Source organism: Bemisia tabaci, chromosome 6, assembly GCF_918797505.1.
Source record: "Bemisia tabaci chromosome 6, PGI_BMITA_v3".
Taxonomy (NCBI): Eukaryota; Metazoa; Arthropoda; class Insecta; order Hemiptera; family Aleyrodidae; genus Bemisia; species Bemisia tabaci.
In genome coordinates this window covers 49,393,138-49,405,457 of record NC_092798.1, presented here as the reverse complement: position 1 = coordinate 49,405,457, position 12,320 = coordinate 49,393,138, and the positions used below count along the sequence as shown (strand labels likewise).

Genomic DNA, 12,320 nt, shown 5'->3' with positions numbered 1-12,320 from the left:
TGTCATTCACCTCTGGCCCTTCAAGTTCCCTTCAATTTTTCCGTGGGGGCTCGTACTCAAGGAGAATACCCATGTGGTAGGATTTCAAGATTGATAGTGATAAATAAGCTATCTACAGTCAATTTATTGTCTATTCGTTGCTATGAAACTTTTACTAAATAGTAATAGAGGATTTGCAGGTGCCTCACCTTCTGTGAATTTCATCTTTAAAATGGATTACATTTTGCAAAAAGGAACGACTATTTCTGGTCCATTTTAGAAACAACATACATGCCATTGGTTTCCCTATGCAGATATATGTTTTTATGGGAGAGCCAGAGATGGTGGTTCCTTATTGCAAAATGTAATTCAAATGATACTGAACTGAGTATGAGGGTATCCTTGGTTTCGGAATCGAACAATTATTGGAGAAAGTATGACAAAATAACCTAATCTGCTAAAATACATGTGTTTAAATGGATAATGCCGCCAGATGACGTCACAAGGCGGCAGATTTTCTCACTTTTAAATCTAGTTTTCACCGATTTCTCGTGCCAGAAAAAAATTATGAAAAAATACTGCGAACACAGCTCATAAGGCTCTCACAAATGAAGAAATACAATTTTTGTGTGCAAATTCTCCTTTCTAATCTAATTATGTGAAATAAGAACTTTCAACAAATAGTCATGTTCGATTTTTGAAAACGGAATAGCTATTTAATTGTAATTTATCGACATTAATGCCATTAGTTGACCTATGTGGAGAGGTCCTTTTACGAAAGATCCAGAGATAGTGGTTTCTTATTGCAAAATGTAATCCAATTGCCATTAGGATACTAATCCGCGACTTTTATGTGATTGTGATTTCTGTGTGGCTAAAAATTGAAGTGTTACAAGGTTTGAAAGAAATAAAAAACCTATCTAAGCTTGTGCTCTTGCTTCTGCGAGAGTCGGATGTTTTTATGTGGATAGTAGTGACGTGAAATAGCTTGCAAACCGAAAGTAAACAAATGCCAGCTTATCTGACGACACCTCTAAACACTTTATTCATGGAAAATTTTCAAGCGATTTTCCTGGATGCAGCGCCACTTTAATCCTAAACGAAGATATTTACAATCGCCATCCTGTTACGTGGTAAGCTTTCAGGCAGAAAGTTTAATCTTTCGCATAAACTCGCAGTCTTCAAGCTTGAGTTGAAATCGGAAACTTCCGTCCGCGCAAAGTCTCGACGGTCTCTTTGCTCAAACATAGAATTTCTTGACCAAATTCGACGGAGAGGAACGATAATATTCGGCTATTTTCATAAACGACATTCCTGCTGACGGTTTCCCTGTGGAGTTGGGTTTTTGTTTTATGAACGTGTTCCTGTGCTTGGTCGTCTCTGCTGAACTGGATACATCTGAGCTCCTTTGCGTCTCCCTCTTTCGTTCGTTTCCGCTTTGTAAGAGACGTTCACTTTTCTTGTTGGTTTCTTCAGCTGTTCGAAGAGACTAAAACTCCAGAGGCAAGAAAAGAAAATTGGTGAATTGAACGGCACTGACCACAGTCAATCTACCTGTATTTCAGGTTGCCTAGCTTCCTCGCGAATTATTTGACTACAAGGAAAAAATAAAATTGCTGATTTAACAGTTCAATTGCTAAAAAAAAAAGACTACAATGTTTCAATGTAGATTTTACAACACAAAAATGCAACTTGAACCACCACTACGTGGTTCAATTAGCTTACAATAGTTGATAAAGTATAGCATTATATTGTGTAAAATCTACATTGAAACGTTGCAGTCAATTTTTTTAGCAGTTGATTTGTTAAATCAGCAATTTAATTTTTTCCGTGTAGTAATTTAATTAGAAACCGAATGAATTTGGCCAAGCTTACAGCGAGCAACTATTACTGCTCCTGAGTCGCTCACATTGCCTGTTTGAGTTTTAAAGGCGAACTGGTTGGTGGAGCGAATAAAACGGAATCAGAATAAAAGTTTTAAATTCAGCCGACTTGTAGCTGGCAACTATTACTGCTCCCAAGTCACTCACATTACCTGCTCGATTTATGAAGGTGCACTAGTTGCAGAACGGGGTTATGCTTTAAGCACTCTAACCTATGCGCGAATGATACGGAAACCGAATGAAAGTTGAAATCTACAGAAAGCAACTATTACTGCTCCTCAGCCGCTCACATTGCCTGCTCGAGTTTTGAAGGCGAGCTGGTTCGGACATGGGAACATTCTATAAGCACTCTAATTGGATTGCATTTTGCAAAAAGGAATCAAGAGCAATCGAATGTTGCTAAGATTGTGCAACTTGCATTCTTTGCAATAAAATTACCGAAACCATGCAAAAAATTAAATTTATAAAGGTAATTTTTATCTTGGAAAGATACTTTATTGGGAGCAAAGATAGAACTTGTTTAGATGCTCAGTTTACATTCGCGAGTTAAAAGAAGTTGCACAATTTTAGCGACATTGAAATTCTCTTGGTTCCATTCTGCAAAATGCAATCCAATTGATGCGCGAATGATACACTGGAAAAAAACACTAAAGTCCAGACTCTTAAAAACATTGACAAGAAAAAATACTCTTGATTCAATCGGATTTTTACTTAAATCAAGAACCAAGCCTCTTAATTTGAGCGGATTTCCTTTTGATTTAAACAAAAATCTGATTGAATCAAGAGTATTTTTTCTTGTCGATGTTTTCAAGAGTCTGGACTCTAGATCCAATGTATTTTTTTATTGTTACGGAGAGAAAATGAACGTTTTAAACGGAAGCGTGTTTTTATATTTCATAACTTTGTAAAGAGGCTGGCAACAACTACATCAGGAAGTACTTATTCTAAATTGGCAACAATCCTCCTCCCATCCGAAGCCTCCGCCATCTTACAATCTAAAGGGTTCCCCACTAGGTCAGGTGCCCATAATCTCTCTGTAGCGCTACTCTAATTCCAGACAAAAACGATTTACTGTCGAAACAGTGGTAAATTAAATTTTGACGACTGACAAAATTCGTTCCGACGCTCATAACTTTTTCGAGGAAACTTCCGAGCTAATGTGACCGAAGCGTAGTAGAACGCTCAAGTGCTTGGAAGTTGGATCCGGAAGGTGGAATATTCGCAAAAGTTCGTTCCGCACGTTCTGGTATTGAATAGTTCAATTAAAAGCGGCGAAAAACATACTCCGCAGGGGTTTTATTCAGCTTTTCTTAGCTAATTCACTCGGAACTTTGGTCATTAACAGGATCGTTCCACCTGATCAGTCACACGGTAAGCGGTCGCTACGGCTATTATCGCTTTGCCACGTCCTTTTCTCGTCCGTTGATTCCGTTATCGTGAACTTGTAGATTATTTTATTAACATCGTAAGAATAAGTTTGCATCTTCTCTCTTCATATTCCGTTCAAAAAAAAAAAAAAAAAAAAATTTCGAGCAGAAACTGCAAAAATGAGTATATGTCTCGGTTACCGTGTTTTAAAATATCCGTTTCTATTTTACTTTTCAAAATGAGACCAAACCAACATCATGTAAAAATCGTGTTCTCCGCGTCATTTACTTTCAGAAAATGTATCAGCACGCCCAAATTCGCCCATGGTATAGTGACCCAGCGGGCTGATTATTGAAATTGGTAGACAAAGCCATAGATAAAGATGACAAAGAGGATATGGAGGGATCCCATTGGTGGGAACGGGTGGTTGCAATGGACAAAGGAGGTAGGTAATAGACTATCTATAACGGAAACTCTCGAGAGACCCTATAGTTAGTTTATCATTTTTTCCCACATTCGATAGAAGCCACCCATTTCAACCAATAGGATTGCTCTATACTCCATATGTATTCTCTGTCTATAGCTTTGTCTATCAATTCCAACAATCATCCCGCAGTTTGGCCAAATCCCTCGGTACTATAAAATGCGTCACACCTTAAAGAATATTATTTCGTCGAAAACTCAAAATCTGAAAAGGCGGTTACGCCCATTCTAAATAACCCGTCTAATTTCAGAACAAGAAACTTGACAACAATGCCTTTTCGATGAGCCTCGCGGCGAGGTCACCAGAGTGAAAACTTAATAATTACCGATTGAGCCAAATTGAGAAAAACTACTTCCGAGCGAAAACAGCCCGGCCATAAGCTCACACTTCCGACCAACTTTCCCGACATATGCACGCGTTTACCAAAATTGAAACACATCCTGTGTCTCGCCCTAATAGCTTTCAGCGGAGCCCTAGGCGTGAGTGATTCCACGCCGCCTTCATTAAAGCTCTGCGCCGCCAAATTGGAACGATTTTATGCAAAAACCACCTATGTGCTCTGCCTCACGAACTCTCGACCCACTTAGCGTATATAAGGTTCGATACTTATGCGGGAATATAGATGAGGGTCTTTGAGGAGGAGATGAGATTCTTATTATTCACAGGCGAGCAAATTTTGGCATTAAACCAGTCCGGTTTTTCGTCTAAAATAACGGTGTGATTCATAATTATTTTGCCTGTTCGAAAGCTCATTCTCATTTTTCAACCGGACTGATGGCATCCTCTTTATTTTAACATTTAATCCTAAAACGATGATTCAATACTTCATGGTTATTTTTCGCATTGAAAGCCGCTTTTAGCCAGTGTTTTGCTCATCAATTTTGAAATTATGAGTAAACATTGATCAAACAAATTTCAAAAAACGCTTTTAAGATTTTTAACCTATATTAATCCATGAAATTTCCAAGTAATTTATAACTTCGAAGTCCGGGGACGGTAAAAATCGTCTTAAAAAGATAAAAATTAGTCTTAGCCATGAATCTCGTTACAACTTAACGCTCGGTGCATGTTGTGATTTTTGGCACCTACGGCCATTACTTAAATCAGATTAGAATTTCATGTTCTGTAAAAAATTATTGATTGAAATGCTTGAAAAAAGCCAAAAGGATGATTTTTGTGCCTTCAATTAACTCTTTAGGCAAAACTGCCCCGTCAGGTCACAATATAGTTATCTATCCGACTCTTTTCTCTCATTTGAAATGCCTGCCTCGTGAGCTCATCAATTGCGTTGCTTCTTGTGATTTGTGGAACGGAATAGTTTAATGTTGGGCTTCTTTCCGTTCAAAACAAACATTTATTCTTATTTACCCAAGTTTTTCCACTCTTTCACCAAGTTTTCAACATTCCTCGGCCGTCTGAGCAAACTCCAACGACGGCAAAAAGAAGCGCTGATAATTAACGGAGTGCACAGTTTAATTAATTGCAGAAATTATTTCACAAAAAGGAGCATATTATCATTAATTTAATTTTTTTGTCTTTTCCTGCCTCTTTCCTACCTCTTTCTTTTCTCTTTTCTTTTTCTTCTTTCTTTCTACCTCTTCCATCTTCTTCTTATTCCCTCCTCTTTCTCTTCTTCTAATTATTCCTCTTCGACATCTTACATACTTTCTACGCCTCCTCTTTCATTCCTGTCTTTTCCATCACCTTCACTATTCTTCCTCATCTTCCTCTTCTCTTTACTCTCCATCTTCTGATTGCTAAAGCATATCCACTATCTTATACACGCGGTTTGAATCGTTACAGCATATATAGGATCCTTAACGATAGATTCAGTCCCATCTTCCAAATCTTTTGTAAAGACGTTAATAGCCTAGGATGCTGAATGTTTATGAATAAAATAACTAACTATCTTAAGAATACTTTTTATCGATCAAGGTCATTCAATATCGATCTGCTGTTTGAGAGTTTAGAAATAATTAATTTATTGCAAGTATCGACGGCAGAACTGAAAAACACGTGCCTCGCTGGACCGAGCAACTATTCGCTTACCTAGGTCGTGAAATTGCCCACACGGCTATTAGAAGGCGTTTTTTAAAGCTAGGTTCACGCCTCGTATGACTGAGTAAATATGTATGTGATCTACTTTGTAGCGATGCTTTAGAGATGACAGGAAGGAAAAACTGACTCTCCTCTTATGGATCATGAATTCGGACATTTCTCATACATAAAATTATTGTGTGTGAAAGTAACGCTATTGCTGAAACTTTCCTCAGAATATACTGAAAAAAAAAAGATTTGTAGAATTCACCATTCCATCACGCTGTATAATAACCCTTTTATCAGGCATTCTAAAAATCTAGTACTTGTACTTAAATATTACTAGCTATGTTACTTTATGTGTATATTATTCTACCTCTCCTTCTCTATTGCTAATGATAAATATATTTATTATCCTACCTCTCCTCCTCCTTTGTTAATAACTGTTAAACTGTTAACTGGACTGCGTTTTGCAATTTGGAACTATAAATTCTACCTCATCTGAAAAAACACTTATGTGCATAGGGAAACTAATGGCACATACGTTGTTTGTAAACCGGGCCAGAATTTTTAGTTCCAAATTGCAAAATGTGGTCCAACTGTACCTTCACGCTTCCAGTGTGAAGGAATGGTAAATTCTACCAATCTTCAAGTCGATTCTGCCAGAGGAATGGTTACTTATACCAGTATGTAGTAACGTTTACCTTTCTTCTGGCAGAATTGACTCTAAATTGACGCTGTAAGACATACAGCGTGAAGGAATGGTCAACTCCACCAATCGTTGTTTTTTTCCACTGATGACGAGAGTAAGAACAAGAGGAAAAACGGGAAACAAGGCTAAAATTCAACAATAAAAACCCCAGACGTTCTGACTTAAACTGAGTCATTTTCGGTTGTTAAATAAATTGAAAATAAAAAAATATCGAAGGAGAAAAACCTTAGACCTACGAGGTGGGTGCGAGGACCTAGACGCGTCTCAGGTTTTCTTTTCGATATTTTTCAATTTTTAAACTATTTTCTGGCTGAAAATGACTCACTTTTAAGTCGAAACGTCTCGAGTTTTTAATGCTGCATTTTAGCCTTACCGTAGTATCTTGATTTATTCTGCGAGGAAAGCTCCGAGATCTTAAAGGATGCGTGTCATCCAAATTGAGCGCCTTCAATTTCGCATGATACTGTGCAACAACTCTGTTGTGAAATAGTTGCTTGAGGCGCCGTGGCACGTTGCGGCCGGCCAGCGCCTTCAAACCTGAGGGGATACTTCAAGCATTACGCAATGCGTGAAGTATCCCCTTAGGTTTGTAGGCGCCAATGCGCGTTTACGCTGGCAGCACGTCGCGTGCCATTCCGGTTTGTGTTCGACTCAAACATTTTCATTACCGCCGTTATGCGACGCAATTTCTCCTTGAAAAATACAAAACAAAAATACTTTACATACTACAGCGTTAAGGAATGGTAAATTCTACCAATCTTTTTTTTTCAGTGTCCGTCGATTCCCTCGCGAAAAAATGTTACAAAATTTCCTCTCGCAAACTGAGAATTTTGGTCTTTTATAACCAAAAATTTCGCTGATTTTTTTTCTGATCTCATACGAAAATAAAAAAAAAAAAAATCGGCCAAAATTGCACAGTTACATTCTTGTAATAAATCAAACTTTCCAAGTCTTTGTAACCGAGGAATGGAGTTACGTTGCAACGTACGGTAATCGATGAATATTCTGAATACATAAGATTAAAAACCGGTAAAATTTTCGAGAAATGACGTTGAGAATTGTATCATTCGAAAGAGGGCAATTATGTCAGGAAGTCAACAGCATCGCAAACCGGATACGCGTTCTTGCGGTATCGCTACCTATGTGTTTTTTCACAAAGGCTTCTCTCCTTTTTTTTTACCAAATCCCTGACCTTCTTCGGTCCTTTGGACACGCTCCGACGCACAGTAGATCGAGTCAATGTAAGAGGTCGGGCGAAATTTGGAAACTTTAAAAGCTCATAACTCCGTTCATGCAGAACTTTAAGGTTCTAAAATTGGTTTCCTCACGGAATTTTCTTTCACGGAAATTGACACCCCTTAAAATTTAAAACGTGACGGAATTAAAATCAAAATTTCCTAATGTAGTAAAAAATTTCATGTGCGACCTCTCTGATTGATTCGATCCACCGTGCGGCGACAAAAAGAAGCGCGGATAATGGTGAGCGATTAACCTCGCGCGGCGATTAATTGATGGCGGGAATTAATTTACAGGAAGGGGCACATGTTAATCCAATCACCTGTCTGCAAGTTAAACTAAGACGATATCATTGACCGCGATTCCTTCAAAGACTATTGTGCCGCTTGCTCTCTGTCTCTGCTCCGTTTAATAGGATAAGCTTTATAGTTAGATCCGAGTTCTCAAGTGCGATAATCTCATTACGCGCCCGGAGGCACCGGGTTCGGATCCCGACAAAGGCGTCCGCCGCTAATTGCCCTTCTAGAATTTCACAAATTTCCACTGACGGAGGTCCTTAATTCGTGACGTAATCCCCGACGATGCGTTTACTTTCCTCCCATCCGATTTGATCTATTGCGCCCGTCCATAGACGATGAACCTATTTTAGAGACCTTAAGAATCTAAGAATGGAAATGTTGCATGTGTGAGAGTTTTGCGATTTGACTGTTGAACCTTATGCAAAAGTTCGCGAGAAACACGATGGTGCCACTAGTTTTCTCTGAAATCAACTCCCAAGCTCAAAAAAAGCTCTCAGGTTGAGGCCAAAATGGAGGGGATATCCCACGCTATCCTGAGAGTCCACCTCTACATCAAGACAAACTCTCCATGCAAAGATAGGGAACAAATACATTGACAGGGCTGCCACTTTATTTGGGGACTTCAAAACTGAAAACACGGCAACCCTACTAATGTATTTGCTCCTTATCTTTGCATGGAGAGTTTGTCTTGATGTAGAGATGGACTACCAGGATAGCGTGGGATATCCCCTCCATTTTGGCCTCAACCTGAGAGCTTTTTTTGAGCTTGGGAGTTGATTTCAGAGAAAACCAGTGGCACCATCGTGTTTCTTGCGAACTTTAAAATAAGAATCAACAGTCAAATCGCAAATTCCTCACGCATGCGACATCTCCATTGTTATCAAGTGAGGCAAAAGTTAAATTTGGAGGTCAGAGCAACTTTTTGCCTGATGATGATTGATGAGAACTTTTTTGAAGGGAAAAATCAAATTAAAATCGCCAAATGATGACTGTTGAACGTTGGAAAGGAGCTTGCAAGAGGATGTTAGAAAGTCTCTCCGGTTGTACTGAAGATGGGCAGTTCCTCTTTCTCATACTTTACTCAGCAATACTTGCATAAAAAAACCTCATTTTTGTCCTACAGGCTTAAATTCATTCGTTCACAAAACCAAATAGAAAAAATAGCCATGAAAATCTGTACTTAATATATTTGTTTGTAACTGATATAATTCAGACCCGTTGCTGACCTGATCGGTTAGTCGATAAACCAAGCTGAGAAAAAGGCGTTTGGTGGACTTTTGAACGTCGCCAACTTTCCTCCGACAAAATTCCAAATTTAAAAAGACTCAAGGAACCTTTTTTACAAATTTTGCAAGGAATTTTGACAATTTTCAAATATTCTCACGACGATTTATCCCAGCACAGCAGATCGACTAACCGCACAGGTCAACAACACTTGTCGTATTACAGAAAAGAGCAGTATCTGAATTTTGAGATGAGCTTTGAGACGCATGACAGCATGGGCTAACCGTGGCTCTTACGGAAATGCCCTTACGTTACGTCACTTTTACGTAACAGGACAGAACAGGTCGTAAATTCATACGACCCTCCCGCAGTCATAACACGTTAATTTCTGGGACACAGCTCCGCGTTGGAAAAAAATAACCCATCGTTCTGGCCGTGCTGAAGAAGAACACCGCATGAAAATTCGAGAGTTGCCAAATTTCCCTTGATATAAAATATATTTATGACTAATTTTATACACAGTTTCCCTCTGAAATTTGCAGATATTTTAAATTAAACTACGAATAAAATCGTCTGAAAATCTCCGGAACAAATATTTACAACATACCCCAGTAAATTCGATTTTTATCGAAGGAAATTTGGCAACGCCTCATGGCTCATACGGCGTTCTGCTTTAGCAGGACAGCGTTTCCCGCGTTCATTTATCTCGACTAATAAGCGAAGAAAAACTAAGTAAGACAAACCGCATTTGGGTGCGCGGGGCGGGGTCCAGATTAACAGATGCCCGTTCGTTGCGCTTTCACGCCAATTACGTGGAGATACCGAGTTACAGAAAAACCACGTATAAAGGCCGGGTTTTCGAATGAGTTAGGTGGTTTTTCCTCGGGAGTGAGGTCTAATTACGATGGATATATTCACGCCGGTGCCGCTGCCCATTGGTCAGAGCTCGCCATGCCGCAGTCTCCAACGAGGGATGATTCAAGAGAGCGTAACCTCAGTTTCCCATGAGCTTCGAAACGCATTGTACTAGATGAACGATAGGACTTTCCTCAAAAGATGCCTTTCCAGTGAAGCGAGGACTTTGGGGTTTCTCGTCCTGAATTCGGCTGTTCCCGACCTGGTTTCATGATTCCGTTCGCACCAAGTCACGAGAGATGACGTTATCGTATTTTTGCATGAGTTCCGTTTTGTGTGAAGTTGTGTGAGGCTCGGGGTTCTCTTTGAGGTGGGGATACGTCGTTTTTGCGGAAGCGCGTCCATTTGTGCGTCGGCCGTTACGGCTGTCGCCGAGTCTGCCGGGCGTTATTAACGGTTTCGTTGCGCACTTCCGGGGGCGTGTGATGCAAATTATTACCGATGAGGCTTCCATATTGAATCCATCCTGCTTAGTCAGGCTGAATTTTGTGGGATTGGACGAGCCCTCGCAATGAAACTGAAATGAAGACAAACGTCTCGATTTCGATGTCCTGAAATTTCCGTCTACGCGGTAAGAAAAAGTAACGGACGTATTGCATTAATACAACGAAAAAAAAGTATGCTGATTTAACATTCTGGATGTAAAAAAGTGTGCGAAAACACACAAAACGGTGAATAAACTGCTGCAGCAGCTATTTTAGCAATGTCAAGATGTAAAACTAACTGCTGTGGCGGTTATTTCAGCGTTTTGTGAGTTGTCGCACACTTTTTTACAACCAGAATGTTAAATCAGCATCCTTCTTTTCGGTGTATGAAAAGAAGGACGACACAAAGTAATCTATACGTGTGGTTGATATATTTTGGTCGGTTCTCCTTTGGGTTATATTGACCATGTCTTTGGGTTGCGAAATTTACCTAGCACGCTCCATTAAGTTTCTAAAGTGCGGAAATACAGAACATAGGGTCAATCAAAAGCGGAAACGTAAAACCGCGTATCGGCGGTCTCGCGTCAATGAACGCAGGGCCTCATCATACTGCCAGGCGAAGGTATAATGTCGTATGAGCATTCGAATGTTGCCGATGTTTCCCTGATCAAAAATTTATTTTGGAAGATAGTCATGTATATTTTTCTTTTACTTTACTTTGGAAAAATCGATTTTAAGGAAAAATTTCGATCTTTTTCGGGGAAGTCAAACTGATTAAAAAAAACAAGGGTCGTTTCCGGAATCAGCGCTCTGGAATCAGTTCACGAATTTTTGGCAATCTGACCCATGTTGGCCAGTTGTATCGATTACAACCATTTTCTGAACAATCAATTAGTCTACAAGTTTTTAATTATTCAGACCACACGGTAGAAAGCATTACAATCCGAAAGAGTTGACCTACATAGTATGAATGTGTGCGACAGAAAAAGATATACTCGAAGATTGTTTTGTTGAAAATGATGATTATTTTGATGATGAATGTATGATAATTTTGCATGATGGATGAACTTACTTGGAATATCGAGTTCGGACTGCTTGTGGCGGCGAGCAACGACGGAAGAGAGATGAAGCAAAGTTGCGCACATCAGGCACCAAACGGTGGATGCAGCGACAACCATGTTGACCCGTCGAACAAGGCACGTCACTCACTCACATATTCGCGCCCGAAAAATGAGATAACGCAACCACCAACGCCTTCATCTACACGCACTGACGCAACAACCGACACGGATTACATTTTTCCCCGATCCTCACGCGCCCGGAGATGGGTGCGGCCACCTGAAACACACCAAAATATTTATTAAATATCATAAATGACAAAACAATTTAAGTAACATTTGAGAAAAACAAGATGGAACAAAAATTCTAAGTCTATAGATATATGTGTCGCAGGCACTTAGTCGAATCAAGCAATTTATCAAAATACCTAGGCTTATAATCAAATTTTGACAGTTTACGAATTTTTGTAAATGTAAAGGTAACAATTGTGGGCTCGCGAGTTTTCAATATTTTGGGAACAACAACTCAGCAAATCTATGTGTATTGTCTGAGAAGATGACCCTAGCTTTCATACGTCTTAACTTGTTTTAATCTATAAAGATAGAAACTAAGAAGACGACTAAATGTTGGGTTCAACTAAAATCGAGCAACTATTCGCGCGCCCAGGTCGAGAAATTGCCTACACGACTGCTTGAAGGC

At 39.5% G+C, this 12,320-nt stretch overlaps 1 protein-coding gene across 1 annotated transcript in view; it reads right to left on the bottom strand.

Moving 5' to 3' along the window:
- LOC109034765 (protein turtle homolog A) overlaps nucleotides 1-12,320 on the bottom strand; it is a 539,517-nt gene that overhangs the window by 423,941 nt on the left and 103,256 nt on the right. Inside the window, exon 2 of the mRNA XM_072301836.1 lies at nucleotides 11,635-11,900. Coding sequence (XP_072157937.1) covers nucleotides 11,635-11,740 — 106 coding nt within the window. The 5' untranslated portion in view covers nucleotides 11,741-11,900. The remainder of the gene's footprint in view (nucleotides 1-11,634; nucleotides 11,901-12,320) is intronic.